At 44.2% G+C, this 15,706-nt stretch overlaps 2 protein-coding genes across 2 annotated transcripts in view; both read left to right on the top strand.

The window, feature by feature from the left end:
• Positions 1-15,706, top strand: part of LOC146986534 (uncharacterized) — a 1,046,957-nt gene that overhangs the window by 443,679 nt on the left and 587,572 nt on the right. The gene's annotated exons all lie outside the window — the stretch shown is intronic.
• The window catches only part of LOC146986548 (NACHT, LRR and PYD domains-containing protein 14-like), a 38,704-nt gene that overhangs the window by 2,064 nt on the left and 20,934 nt on the right, over positions 1-15,706 (top strand). Inside the window, exons 4-11 of the mRNA XM_085780388.1 lie at positions 2,104-2,223; positions 3,027-3,146; positions 4,545-4,569; positions 4,832-6,774; positions 10,419-10,592; positions 12,497-12,673; positions 14,532-14,708; positions 15,319-15,420. Coding sequence (XP_085636514.1) covers positions 2,104-2,223; positions 3,027-3,146; positions 4,545-4,569; positions 4,832-6,774; positions 10,419-10,592; positions 12,497-12,673; positions 14,532-14,708; positions 15,319-15,420 — 2,838 coding nt within the window. The remainder of the gene's footprint in view (positions 1-2,103; positions 2,224-3,026; positions 3,147-4,544; positions 4,570-4,831; positions 6,775-10,418; positions 10,593-12,496; positions 12,674-14,531; positions 14,709-15,318; positions 15,421-15,706) is intronic.

Here is a 15,706-nt window from a genome sequence, read left to right as displayed (position 1 = left end):
CAAGATCACTTGTGACTCTTCAAAAATCATTTATTATTGTTTCAAATCAACTCAGGAGGCAAATGGACTGAAAATGAGCAAAATCAAGACAATGTTGCCTGCTAAGACTATAAGGATTATGGCAATGGCCCAATGGGCCAAAATGTTGAACTATCCCTTTAAGTCAGGTCATAACTTGAAAATGAAATCAAAATGGTAGAAACTGACAGTTGAATGAACAACAACACAGTAAAATCCCGATACTTGGCTCCCTGAGAGGCATTAAGTCAGTTTTTTTTTTTTTTAATCATCACAATGGTAATTTATTTGTGACTTTAATGTATTTTTTTTAAGCTCAAATAATACTCTGTGTAGATGTCTGTGTACAGTAAAGTAGGTTGTGTAATTTATTTTTCCCTAATATGTGTTTTATTCAGCTTGTCTGTGGAGTGTCATATTTGATTTAAGGAAGCGTCAGTGACAGGAGAATATTACTGAACAAGCTGTCACAGGAACCAAATATAGGATGAAAAGGACAGAAAGCAGGAGAGTAGAGTCGGTCTGTTGTGGTCTGTGTGGGGCTCTACATAGAAAATAATGTGGCTGATTTGATGTGCGCTGTTCGCTGATGGTGTGTGTTACGCTTCACTCTGCTTCTTTAGAGCTGATGTGAGACAGGTGGTCAACAGCTGGAGACTGGACACAGAATAACAACATGTTTGTGTTTGTAGGCTGCAGAAGCACAGACTGAGAACAAAGTCTCCAGGATCCATCTGTCTGTCTATGAAGAGTGATGGGTCCAATGAGCTACCACCAGACTTTAGTGCTGGACCTGGACCCTCAGAGTCACAGTAAGAGACCTGCTACAAACCTGTGAACCTCCAAACTGTCTCTGTAGCAGAGTTTAGTTTAGTGTGTTGAGCTGCTGCAGTCCACGTCACTGGAACAGGAAATAACTAGGGCCTGACTGATATGGAGTTTTTTGGGGACCGATATTAGGGGGAAAAAAAACTTCTGTGAACTGATATATATCGGAAATTAAATTTTTACATAAAAAATGAAAACACATAGCTTCTTTTGATCCCATAAATAAAGTTAAAACACTTGTTACAAAGATATAAGTTGACGGCTTAACATTTTACTATTTTCAAATACTTTTATTGTCAAAAATTGTTGTGTGGGCCATGAAGCACATGAACAAGTCATAAGTTGGCATGCACAATAACAGTTTTTTTCCCACCAATACCTGATAACTTCCTGTTCCTCATAAAGAACAGATGCCAATAGCGATAACACTGTTAATAGTTTATATTCACACCTGACATTAAGAAAGACTAAGTTGTAGTGAGTAAAGATGAATTTAACATTATAGCTCTGTCTCTGACATCACTACTGCTGCAAACACAACAAAATCAAGATCACTTGTGACTCTTCAAAAATCATTTATTATTGTTTCAAATCAACTCAGGAGGCAAATGGACTGAAAATGAGCAAAATCAAGACAATGTTGCCTGCTAAGACTATAAGGATTATGGCAATGGCCCAATGGGCCAAAATGTTGAACTATCCCTTTAAGTCAGGTCGTAACTTGAAAATGAAATCAAAATGGTAGAAACTGACAGTTGAATGAACAACAACACAGTAAAATCCCGATACTTGGCTCCCTGAGAGGCATTAAGTCAGGTTTTTTTTTTTTTTAATCATCACAATGGTAATTTATTTGTGACTTTAATGTAGTTTTTTTAAGCTCAAATAATACTCTGTGTAGATGTCTGTGTACAGTAAAGTAGGTTGTGTAATTTATTTTTCCCTAATATGTGTTTTATTCAGCTTGTCTGTGGAGTGTCATATTTGATTTAAGGAAGCGTCAGTGACAGGAGAATATTACTGAACAAGCTGTCACAGGAACCAAATATAGGATGAAAAGGACAGAAAGCAGGAGAGTAGAGTCGGTCTGTTGTGGTCTGTGTGGGGCTCTATATAGAAAATAATGTGGCTGATTTGATGTGCGCTGTTCGCTGATGGTGTGTGTTACACTTCACTCTGCTTCTTTAGAGCTGATGTGAGACAGGTGGTCAACAGCTGGAGACTGGACACAGAATAACAACATGTTTGTGTTTGTAGGCTGCAGAAGCACAGACTGAGAGCAGAGTCTCCAGGATCCATCTGTCTGTCTATGAAGAGTGATGGGTCCAATGAGCTACCACCAGACTTCAGTGCTGGACCTGGACCCTCAGAGTCACAGTAAGAGACCTGCTACAAACCTGTGAACCTCCTCCTACCTGATAACTTCCTGTTCCTCATAAAGAACAGATGCCAATAGCGATAACACTGTTAATAGTTTATATTCACACCTGAGATTAAGAAAGACTAAGTAGTAGTGAGTAAAGATGAATTTAACATTATAGCTCTGTCTCTGACATCACTACTGCTGCAATCACAACAAAATCAAGATCACTTGTGACTCTTCAAAAATCAACATTTATTATTGTTTCAAATCAACTCAGGGGGCAAATGGACTGAAAATGAGCAAAATCAAGACAATGCTGCCTGATTATAATTGGCTCTAGCCATCAGCAAAAGATGTCGTTTTCTGGGGTGGTGTTTAGTTCAATTGGTAGAGCACCCACCCCATGTGTTGAGGCTATAGTCCTCACTGCAAGCGGCCCCGGTTCGAATCCCACGTCGAGCGGCCCTATCCTGCATAAAAAAATGTCGTTATCTGACTCATCAGTGGTTTTTTGACTTGTTAATTATCAGCCAATATCAGACCGATAATTAGCTGTACCGATTTTATATTGTGCATCCCTAGTCACAAGCCCCTTGAATATTTAGCCATTGTTTTCGAGGGAAATTCATGCAAAACTGCTGATACGCGTTGCTTTCAGGGACAGTCTCTGTATTTGCTTCTAAAACAAGCTGATTTGATGTGCGCTGTTCGCTGATGGTGTGTGTTACACTTCACTCTGCTTCTTTAGAGCTGATGTGAGACAGGTGGTCAACAGCTGGAGACTGGACACAGAATAACAACATGTTTGTGTTTGTAGGCTGCAGAAGCACAGACTGAGAGCAGAGTCTCCAGGATCCATCTGTCTGTCTATGAAGAGTGATGGGTCCAATGAGCTACCACCAGACTTCAGTGCTGAACCTGGACCCTCAGAGTCACAGTAAGAGACCTGATACAAACCTGTGAACCTCCAGACTGTCTCTGTAGCAGAGTTTAGTTCAGTGTGTTGAGCTGCTGCAGTCGATGTCTCTGGAAAAGGAAATAACTTTTCCCTGGTTCTTGTGTCTCTTCAGTGTTGATACTGATGCTGAGGAGGCTCCTTTCTTCTCACATGATCAAAAAGTCTCTAAACACTTATGTGAAGAACTCAGCTTATGTTTTTTTAAATCTTTTATTATCTTAATTCCTGTTGTTTTTGTATGCTGCTGTAATTTTTAAAACTATGCTGATGCTATTACTTCATGTAGTGTGTAGAAACAGAGTTGAAACTTAAAGACCGGGTAAACCAAGAATAAATACAGTATGTGTTTTAAGTTTATAATACCACAGGAAAACATGTTATTAACCACTCTATCAAATTTGAAGGACTAAAAAAAGTCGTTAAGTATATAAAATTCTGCATCAAAGTTGTCAATAAATGAGCATCATTCTCTGCCTCAGGACAGTGAGGGTGTGTTCGCTGCAGGCAAAGACGGCCCATGGCAGGAGAGCTGGGCTTCACTGAACGTTTCTGATACACAACCTACACATGTACACGTCATCATGAAATAAAGACGGGAACACACACCGCCACACACCCGAGTCCTCAGCACTGACACAGCTGATAAAAATGAGGAAATATTTCTTACCTTCACTCTTTATGTCTAAAACAGTCATCATCCAGCTCCAACAGGTTATGATCCACCAGGCTGTTCCCGTTTACATCTCGTTCCTGCTCAGCGTGTCTCATCCATTTGCATTGTATGAAAAAAATAAAGTTTTTAGCTAGCTTAGTTTTAGCTTCAAGTGTCCTGGGGGACAGGGGACAAGGGGACAGTGAATTATCTCTGGACCTGTTACCGAGTCCAGACCGCCCGGCGCCCGTGACACACTGCGTCCGAACTGAGCAGCGGGCCGTGTTCCGGGAGAAAACAACACAGTGGAGCCGGGATCAGAAACACGTATGGCTTTTGCCGCCGCTAAAAACTATTTTTCCCCTCACACAATGCAAATGGATGAAACGGGCGGACCGCGAGGAACGAGATAGAAATGGGAATAATACTGGTGGATTATTAAACTGTTGGTGCTGGATGACTGATGCTGCTGACTGTTTTGGACACCAGAGTGAAGGTAAGAAATGGTTTGACCAGCTGTGTGTCTGCTCGGATGTGTGGCGGACTGAGGCTGTTTGGGGAGTGGCTGATTTGATGTGTGCTGTTCACTCTGCTTCTTTAGAGCTGATGTGAGACAGGTGGTCAACAGCTGGAGACTGGACACAGAATAACAACATGTTTGTGTTTGTAGGCTGCAGAAGCACAGACTGAGAACAAAGTCTCCAGGACCCCCCTCCTGTCCCCAGTGTGAACAAAGACCCAGAGCCAGAGGTGAGCTGCAGGCAGCCAATCAGAGCAGCTGTGGACAAAGTGAGTCTGAACATCTGTCTGCTGATGTGGTCATTTGTGAAACCAGGACCTGTTGTTTTCTCCAGAGTCATTGTTCCATCACACAGCACTGACATTTAAGATGATGATTCAAACCTTCTCTTTGTTGTCTGTAGTTTTTCTGGAGCTGATGAAAATAATCTGATCAGATTGTCAGACTCTCTGTCTTCAGTCTGACTCTGTCTCTTCTCTCTCAGCAGATCGTGGTCTGCAGGAGGTTTTAGATCAACATAAGATCAGTCTGAGGAGCAGATGTGAACGAGTGACTGAAGGAACTGAGGGAACAGGAAGTGGAACAGGAAGTGGAACCCTCCTCAACAGGATCTACACTGAGCTCTACATCACAGAGGGACAGAGTGAAGAGGTTAATACCCAACATGAGGTGAGACAGCTGGAGACAACGTCCAAGAAGAAGACCCTCCATGACACTACAATCAAGTGCAATGACATCTTTAAAGACTTACCTGTCCAACAGAGAGAGGACGTCTCTACGGTCTCACCTGTCCAACAGAGAGAGGACGTCTCTACGGTCTCACCTGTCCAACAGAGAGAGGACGTCTCTACGGTCTCACCTGTCCAACAGAGAGAGGACGTCTCTACAGTCTCACCTGTCCAACAGAGACCAATCAGAGTGGTTCTGACCAACGGCGTCGCTGGCGTTGGAAAAACCTTCTCGGTGCAGAAGTTCACTCTGGACTGGGCCGAGGGCTTGGAGAACCAAGATGTCAGTCTGCTGGTTCTGCTTTCGTTCAGGGAGCTGAACCTGATCAGAGATCAGCGGTTGAGTCTTCTCGGGCTGCTCCATGTTTTCCATCCAACATTACAGAAGGTCACAGCAGAGCAGCTGGCTGTCTGTAAACTTCTCTTCATCTTTGACGGCCTGGATGAAAGCCGACTGTCACTGGACTTCAACAACAGGGAGGTTGTGTCTGACGTCACACAGACGTCATCAGTCAACGTGCTGCTGACAAACCTCATCCAGGGGAATCTGCTTCCCTCGGCTCTGGTCTGGATCACCTCCAGACCTGCAGCAGCCAATCAGATCCCTCCTACATGTGTTGACAGGGTAACGGAGGTCCGAGGCTTCACTGACGCCCAGATGGAGGAGTACTTCAGGAGGAGGTCCAGTGATGAAGATCTGTCCAGAAGAATCATCTCACACATCCAGACGTCCAGGACCCTCCACATCATGTGTCAAGTCCCAGTCTTCTGCTGGATCAGTGCTACAGTTCTGGAGCACATGTTGACCACAGACCAGAGAGGAGATCTGCCCAAGACCACGACTGACCTGTTCTCACACTTCCTGCTGGTCCAGACAAAGAGGAAGAACAACAAGTACGGACATGAAGGACATGAGACGAGTCCACAGGAGCTGACGGAGGCCGACAGGGAAGTTCTTCTGAAGCTGGGGAGGCTGGCGTTTGAACAGCTGGAGGAAGGAAACATCATGTTCTACCAAGAAGACCTGGAGCAGTGTGGTCTGGATGTCACAGAGGCCTTGGTGAACTCAGGACTCTGTACTGAGATCTTCAAAAGAGAGAGTGTGATCTTCCAGAAAACAGTCTACTGCTTTGTTCATCTGAGTGTTCAGGAGTTTCTGGCTGCAGTCTACATGTTCCACTGTTTCACCAACAGGAACACACAGGTCCTCAAGAACTTCCTGGGAAACCAACAGGATGGTTTAACCTTGTTTAACTTCCTGAGGAGAGCCATGCAGATATCCCTCAGCAGTAGAAATGGTCACCTGGACCTGTTTGTTCGCTTCCTTCATGGCCTCTCTCTGGAGTCCAACCAGAGGCTGTTAGGAGGTCTGCTGGGTCAGACAGACAACAGTCCAGAAACCATCCAGAGAACCATCAACAACCTGAAGTGGATGAAGAGTGATGAAATCTCTCCTGACAGAAGCATCAACATCTTCCACTGTCTGACGGAGATGAAGGACCAGTCATTTCATCAGGAGATCCAACAGTTCCTCAAGTCAGAGAACAAATCAGAGGAGAAACTCTCTAAAATCCAGTGTTCAGCTCTGGCCAACATGCTGCAGATGTCAGAGCAGGTTCTGGATGAGTTGGACCTGAGCAAGTACAATGCATCAGAGGAGGGACGACAGAGACTGATCCCAGCTGTGAGGAACTGCAGGAAGGCTCGGTGAGTCCTGACATGATCAATATAATTATTGATCAGTAGTTTAGATCAGTAGTTCACACAACAGAGTTTTTCTTTTTTTTTCTCATTATTTTTTTGATATTTTCTCTCTTCACAGACTTGTTGGTTGTAAACTCTCAGAGAGTCTCTGTGAAGTCGTGGCCTCAGCTCTGAAGTCCAACCCCTCCCTCCTGACACAACTGGACCTGAGTGGAAACAAACTGAGTGATTCATCAGCGAAGGTTGTGTGTGCTGGACTGGAGAGTCCAAACTGTCGACTGGAGACTCTGAGGTGAGTTCACTGACTGGACCTGTTGGACTTTTGTCTGTGTTCAGTTCAAATGTGTGAAGTTCAGTTTGAAGCAGCGACTGATTGTGACTCCATGTTACTGCAGCTGGTAAGGTGAAGGGTCAGAGGTCACTCAGAGGTCAGTGTGGTGGTGGTGGTGATGATGATGATGATGATGATGATGATGATGATGATGATGATGATGATGAGCTGCTCTCAGATGAAGCTGCTAACAGAACAGCTGGATCAGCCACTGTAGCTGAAACTGAGCAGATGTGATGTAGATCTGAGGCCGGAGAAGCTGCTGAGTGTGTGTGTGTGTGTGTGTGTGTGTGTGTGTGTGTGTGTGTGTGTGTGTGTGTGTGGGTTGCACAGACTCAACTTTACTGCTCCACAATGATGTTTTGAGCTTGATGTCGACTCGTCGCTGATCAGGTGATTTTGGCAGCACAAGTGGAGAGCTGCTCGAATTGATTTAAATTGTCTTCTGTTGCTGATGCACGGTCTTGATAAACTTGGTTATTCATTTTATTCTAGTTGAGGATGTGGATGATCATGAGCGAGGGAGTAGTGGAGCAACAGATCAGTGTTTTTTTTTTTTTTTTTTTAATCAATTTTTTATTTTGTTTTATTTCATTACAATTCCATTTATCCATTCCCCTTGACCCCGCTCTTTTCCCGGGGGTAACATTAGATTAATAATAATTATTATTATTATCAACAGTACATAGCAGACATAGGGCTCTACTTTCGTGAACTAGGTGCAGGCGGAGCGGATCAGGCCTGCGCCTCGCCTTCGCTTCGCCAACGGGGAGTGGTCAGGAGCAGATTGCGATTTTCCTTCGAAACGCAGCGGAGCGCATCCCGCCTACTTCCCTCCCACCGGCGCAAATGGCATAGAGGGAGGAGAGAAGGCGTGGAGTGGGTTTGACACAGCCGAGTCAGATCTTCACCAATCAAAAGAGCTCCTCTCCTCGCCTTTAAATCCGCCGCGCGCGCAAGGCGGACGTTTGATTTCACCGTGGAAGAGAAGATTTGAATCAGCACCTACAGATTACAGCATAGACATTCAGCACATCTATATCGACTGTCCCGTCACACTGATGACAAATGAAAGGCTGCACAGATGAAAGATGAGGATGGATTACTGCTGTGTTGACACTACACGATTATCTGCTATATTTATGTATTTACTTATTGATTTATTGAGCCGCATCGTCACGCGACCATAACAAATAAAACTGAAAACAAATAAACTATCATCTCTCACAGCAAACCACAATCAGCCTGGCATCATAGTGAGCAGATATTAACATCTCCATCTCAGGTAAATTCTAAAGAAAAAAGAAAAAGAGAGACGCTCCGCGATGCTTCCATTACGCACAGCTGTTTGTTATGTTGTGATCTGTGCACACGTGTTTAAATATAGGTTACTAAATATGAGTGTCTTTATTAATGGAAAAGGGGTGTGTGTGTTTTGTTTTTTGTTTTTTTTTACTGGGCAACAGCTCTCAATCTGTCAGAGCAAGTGAGACGGGAGGAAACTGATGTTCTGGTCCGGTCCAAGCTGGCAGTGTCCGGTCGCGCGAACAGACCTCACGGGCTGATGATGCAAAAGTAGTCTGGGAGGGAGGAGGTTACTGATGTTATCCAGGGCTGTCTGTCTGTCTGTCTATCTATCTATCTATCTATCTATCTATCTATCTATCTATCTATCTATCTATCTATCTATCTATCTATCTATCTATCTATCTATCTATCTATCTATCTATCTATCTATCTATCTAACCTATATTTAAACACGTGTGCACAGATCACATAAACAAACAGCTGTGCGTAACGGAGGCATTTCAGTTTTATTTGTTATGGTCGCGTGACGATGCGGCGCTGGCCCCTAATAAATCAATAAGTAAATAAATAAATAAATAGCTGATCATCTGCAACGGCACAGTGTGTAGTGTCAACACCTGCTCTTGGGACATCCACGGCTGTCTCAGTCCCTCCCTGGTTTCACCTGTGTTAATTCAGTCAGGCTGAGTTTCCATTACGCAAGCCTTTGATCTGCCATCAGTGTGACGGGACAATCTATATAGATATAGGTGTATGTGCTGATTCAGATACAATAAATAGGGGTTATTGTGATTATTATTATTATTATTAGGCTAATTGCATTTAAATGTGCCTGGAACTGTGGAAACCTGCCTGTGAGGTCTTGGTGACGTGTCTGCACTGCGAGCTGGGCAGTCAAATTGCCACTGCGCTGGCTGCGCTTCGCCTTGCGCTGAGATTAGACCAGGTTGGAGCTGGCGAGCTTTCAGCGCACTCTCCGCGCGGTCTATCGGCAACCACTCCCATCTCAGCGCACAGCAGTCTGCCAATTTACCGAATCCGCTGCGCACCTTGTTGCACTGGACAATAATACCACTTCGCCAGCTGCGTCAGGGCTCGCCTCGCTGCGCCACCCTGAGTTGCGCCACTAAAATAGGGCCCATAGTGTTGATCCTTGATCGCTCTCCACGGATCGGCACGCAAGTGTTCCACAGGTCGTTGATGAAAAGAAAGTTGTGAATGTAGCGCAAAAAAAAACCTCTGCTCGTATAGGCAGCTTTATGTCGCGCACAACAACAAACAATAACAACCAATCAACCAGAATCGAAAAACAAAAACTGTGACTGAGCAGGACTGTGATGGTGATTGGCTTACAGACCTTTGCTTGTGTCGTTTTCCTCCCTAACACACAGTAGCTCCAGTATTTTCTTTTCACTTCTATAGGAGTGTATGTTACAAAAAAACTGATTTACAACTGGTTGTTTATTTACCTGCTGTTCTGTACTGATTTCTATCAACCAGTCAGTGGATACAGATTGTTGCAAAGTGTTTCCCTCCTCCTGTGATTTTAGTTATGACAGGAAAAATATGAACGACGTCATCAGAGACTAGTCGATGTCGACTCGACTTTCATAACATTAGAGTCGATTTTAAAAAATCTGAAGTCATGCAACCGCTAACCACACACACAGTTTATCATCCTCTGTGTGTGTGTGTGTGTGTGTGTGTGTGTGTGTGTGTGTGTGTGTGTGTTTGATCCAGTTCAGTCCTGAGTCAGAGAGTTGTAGTCAGTGTTTAGTCCAACAGGTATTGATCAGATATTGATTGTATATTGACAGACTGATCTGAGGTCAGCAGCAGCTGATGAATCTGTGCTGACATGTGGATGATGTGTGTAGAAGGCCACATGATGATGATCCACAACAACACAAGGACAAAGTCCCTCTACTCATTTACACACTGATCATTGATCAGGACACATCTGATCAATCATCAATCATTTCATCTTCTTCTTTTATTCTTTATTCAGATTGGAGGACTGCAGGTTGTCAGAGATCAGCTGTTCTTCTCTGGTCTCAGCTCTGAAGTCCAACCCCTCCCACCTGAGACACCTGGACCTGGGTGACAACGAGCTGCAGGATTCAGTAGTGAAGGGTCTGAGTGGTTTTCTGGAGAGTCCAGACTGTAGACTGGAGACTCTGAGGTCAGACTCTGTTTTATTTCTGTGCTCAGATGAATGTGATGTGAAAGTTGTGTTGATACTGAGCTGCAGACATGAGGCTGATATTCTACTGATCCACACTGAGGCTGTAGGACAGGGTAGGCAGGCGCTCACAGACCAAGACCAGGGCTGTGGGGGGTCGGCACCTCAGACAGCTCATCACACAACAACCTCACAACAAACACATTCATGCACAATGGTTCACACAGATCCAAGTCTTAAACATGTGCAACACCTTTTCCCTACAATCCATGCCGTCCTGACATCAGCTGTTATTAAGGGGTCATCCCTATGTTCCCTCATTTCTAACTTTTGTTGTCACTGAAAATTAGGCCCTATGTTCCCTCACCCTTTGGTCCCACCATTGGTTAGGTTTAGGCAATGAAGAAAGGAGTTGGTTAAGTTTAGTAAAAAGACCAGGTAGAGGCTAGACAGGCCAGATAGATAAAGTCCAGATAGGTAGAGAGAGTCCAGAGGGAACATAGGCACGCTCCCGGCAGCTCAGGCCAGAGAGCAGAGGAGAGAGATACAACTCTATACAACTCCAGCCATACAATGATAGGAACCACAGATCTGCTTTTTCCCTCTCTTATCTGAAGCAAATGTTGTTTTTTTCCCCTTATTTTCTTCTCAGAGTACACCAGACTGCTTAGTTTACATGTTAAAATCACAATTTATTTTCAGGGGGGAGCCCCCAGACCCCCCTAGGTGTTTAATTTGCCACTTACCACTTATTCCACCTCTACTCAGTTTGCAGGTATGGTGTGTGTGTATTTGTGTGTGTGACAGAGAGAAAAACTACATTAAGCATTACTACTACTACTATTATTATTATTATTATGGACAGCTCACTGAATCTCACTCCAGCCCAGGACCAAAAGTTGGCAACCCTGCCAGGGGACACGTCTGTGTGTTGACCATTCACCAAGGCAACGTGAACAGAAGTGCAGCTCAGACATGGAGCAGTTAAGTTAAGAGGCAGCGTAGCGTTGTGCCTCTTCACCTCCATGTGAACTCTCTGTGGGAACTTACTGCACATGTGCAAACAGCCACATACACACCGTACTGACAGAAGAGGCAGAGCAGCTCTGGGCCTTTGCTCTGTAATACTACACATGGCTGAGTGGTTTGTGCAGCTGCTGCCTGGACAGAAGCTAGCTCTGTTTACTGGCTTTTATTAGACCATGAAAATCACCACATTCTGACACATTGAACTTGTAGTAAAGTTATCTGAAAGTCCAAAAGAATCCAACTTTAGATGAAGTGAATAAATCAAAGCCCTGACTGCACCTCACTGGTTTTTAGTCCAGTCTCTGTTTCTCTTCATGTTTCACCTCCACTACAGAAACACATGTGATGTATCAGACAATAACTGATCTATAATCAATAGCTGCTGGCTCCACCTCTTTCCTGAGGCTCTGTGATGTTTATAGTGAAACATTCAAAGACAACATCCCATAATAAGCTGGTGTGTTTCAGGTTTTTCTGTCTCTGAGCTTCATTCAACATGTGTTTCTACACGTTAGTTGTCATGGTAACAGAGTTCAGCCTCACATGTTTGTTGTCTTGAGCATGGTCAGTAAATCTCTGATCAATGTGGCTGCACAACATGAGTTTGTCTGGATGGAGCCACAGGTGGAGCTGACAGGTGAAGAGGCGGAGTCACTGCGTCTGTGTTGAAGCAGCAGCAGCTTCTCATGAATATTAATGAGCTGTTTTCTCTCTATGTGACTGTTTAACCTGCTTCCTGCTGCTTCAGCTGTTGGACTTTGATTTTCTAAACTTGTTCTTTCTGAAGCTTCTTCAGCTCTGAACAGATGATGAGACACTGAACGCTGTCAACAAGGAGCTTTGTCCTCAACTCACTGCTTTTATTCTTTATTCAGATTGGAGCACTGCAGTTTGTCAGAGATCAGCTGTTCTTCTCTGGTCTCAGCTCTGAAGTCCAACCCCTCCCACCTGAGAGAACTGGACCTGAGCAGAAACTACAGCCTGCAGGATTCAGGAGTGAAGCATCTGAGTGGTTTTCTGGAGAGTCCAGACTGTAGACTGGAGACTCTGAGGTCAGTTCACTGACTGTTACTGTTGTAGATCTTAGATCTTTGATCCACAACTGAACCTGATTGATCTTCACTCAGAACTTGAATCATTGACTTTGATGTCATGAATGAAGGACGTTTGAAATAGTTGTTGTCTCATGTTTCCACTTGTTCTTCTCTCACACTGACAATGACTCTTCACTTTCAGCTCATTTCACTCAGTCTGATCAATAATCAATGATCTGATCACTGCAGCCATGTGTGTGTGTGTGTGTGTGTGTGTGTGTGTGTGTGTGTGTGTGTGTATCTAAGTGTCAGAGAGAGAGTAGGTTAAAACTTGCTAACTGTTAGCCACCGTAGCTCAGGCGTTGGTCTCCCGTCAGATAAAAGCTGCTGTTGTTCTTCAGATGAAGCTCATTAAGGTTGTAGAAGCAATTTTAATTACTCCTTTTGGTGGCTGGTCCAGACTGAAGCTTGACACATGCAGTTGGTTGAAAGATGAAAGATGACTATGAGAAAAAGTTCCAGTTGCTCCCCTTTTGACCATTTATTGTAAATACAGAGTGCTTTAGATTGATCAACATAACGTAACATAAGAACTGGGATTAGGGCAGGATTGCAGGCCTCAGCACGGTCAAAAACTTGTTGCCTTTCCCAACCACACCTGGATGCAGTGCTGCTTGGTTTTAAGGCCTCCTGCTCCTCTGGCTCCACCCTCCTCACAGGTGCCCACCAGATGGGGCTAGACACACCCAGTCACACACTCTCACTCACATAATGACAAAACACAAGTTAATCAACAAAAACTCATATTGGCTCCTACAAAGGTGTTCACCTCTCCAGTGGAGCATCACTGCAGTTGAATTAGCTGCTAAACTGCTGGAGGCTAAAAAGCCAGGGGACACGTCTGTGTGTTGACCATTCACCAAGGCAACGTGAACAGAAGTGCAGCTCAGACATGGTGCAGTTAAGTTAAGAGGCAGCGTAGCGTTGTGCCTTTTCACCTCCATGTGAACTCTCTGTGGGAACTTACTGCACATGTGCAAACAGCCACATACACACCGTACTGACAGAAGAGGCAGAGCAGCTCTGGGCCTTTGCTCTGTAATACTACACATGGCTGAGTGGTTTGTGCAGCTGCTGCCTGGACAGAAGCTAGCTCTGTTTACTGGCTTTTATTAGACCATGAAAATCACCACATTCTGACACATTGAACTTGTAGTAAAGTTATCTGAAAGTCCAAAAGAATCCAACTTTAGATGAAGTGAATAAATCAAAACCCTGACTGCACCTCACTGGTTTTTAGTCCAGTCTCTGTTTCTCTTCATGTTTCACCTCCACTACAGAACCACATGTGATGTATCAGACAATAACTGATCTATAATCAATAGCTGCTGGCTCCACCTCTTTCCTGAGGCTCTGTGATGTTTATAGTGAAACATTCAAGCCAACATCCCATAATAAGCTGGTTTAAGGTTTTTCTGTCTCTGAGCTTCATTCAACATGTGTTTCAACACGTTAGTCGTCATGGTAACAGAGTTCAGCCTCACATGTGTGTTGTCTTGAGCATGGTCAGTAAATCTCTGATCAATGTGGCTGCACAACATGAGTTTGTCTGGATGGAGCCACAGGTGGAGCTGACAGGTGAAGAGGCGGAGTCACTGCGTCTGTGTTGAAGCAGCAGCAGCTTCTCATGAATATTAATGAGCTGTTTTCTCTCTATGTGACTGTTTAACCTGCTTCCTGTTGCTTCAGCTGTTGGACTTTGATTTTCTAAACTTGTTCTTTCTGAAGCTTCTTCAGCTCTGAACAGATGATGAGACACTGAACGCTGTCAACAAGGAGCTTTGTCCTCAACTCACTGCTTTTATTCTTTATTCAGATTGAGGCTCTGCAGTTTGTCAGAGATCAGCTGTTCTTCTCTGGTCTCAGCTCTGAAGTCCAACCCCTCCCACCTGAGAGAACTGAACCTGAGTCAGAACTACAAGCTGCAGGATTCAGGAGTGAAGCATCTGAGTGGTTTTCTGGAGAGTCCAGACTGTAGACTGGAGACTCTGAGGTCAGTTCACTGACTGTTACTGTTGTAGATCTTAGATCTTTGATCCACAACTGAACCTGATTGATCTTCACTCAGAACTTGAATCATTGACTTTGATGTCATGAATGAAGGACGTTTGAAATAGTTGTTGTCTCATGTTTCCAGTTGTTCTTCTCTCACACTGACAATGACTCTTCACTTTCAGCTCATTTCACTCAGTCTGATCAATAATCAATGATCTGATCACTGCAGCTGTGTGTGTGTGTGTGTGTGTGTGTGTGTGTGTGTGTGTGTGTGTGTGTGTGTGTGTGTGTGTGTGTGTGTGTGTGTGTGTGTGTGTGTGTCTTTGATCCAGTTCAGTCCTGAATCAGAGAGTTGTAGTGAGTTTTTAGTCCAACAGGTATTGAGATATTGATCAGATATTGATTGTATATTGACAGACTGATCTGAGGTCAGCAGCAGCTGATGAATCTGTGCTGACATGTGGATGATGTGTGTAGAAGGCCACATGATGATGATCCACAACAACACAAGGACAAAGTCCCTCTACGCATTTACACACTGATCATTGATCAGGACACATCTGATCAATCATCAATCATTTCATCTTCTTCTTTTATTCTTTATTCAGATTGGAGTGCTGCGGTTTGTCAGAGATCAGCTGTTCTTCTCTGGTCTCAGCTCTGAAGTCCAACCCCTCCCACCTGAGAGAACTGAACCTGAGCTACAACAACAACCTGAGCTCTTCATCTCTGCAGCAGCTTCATGATCTTGTGAAGAGTCCAGACTTTCGACCGGAGACTTTGTAGTGAGTCTGATCTGTAGCTGTTTCCACAGCCGATGAGACTGTGGGAGTGAAATAAAGTGTAAAGTGCAGCAGGTGAACCTGTCAGGATGTGACATCATCACGTATGACATCATCTATGACATCACAGACTCAGAAAACGCTGCAGCAGCTTCAATGTGTCAATCATCAGTGATCCAGTCACAGGTAAAGGTGTTGAGTCAAACAGGAACAA

The sequence above is a fragment of the Trachurus japonicus genome, chromosome 6, assembly GCF_045865225.1.
Source record: "Trachurus japonicus isolate A0001 chromosome 6, Traja_1.0".
Taxonomy (NCBI): Eukaryota; Metazoa; Chordata; class Actinopteri; order Carangiformes; family Carangidae; genus Trachurus; species Trachurus japonicus.
The sequence above is the reverse complement of the archived record's forward strand: the minus strand, read 5'-3'. Positions and strand labels throughout refer to the sequence as shown.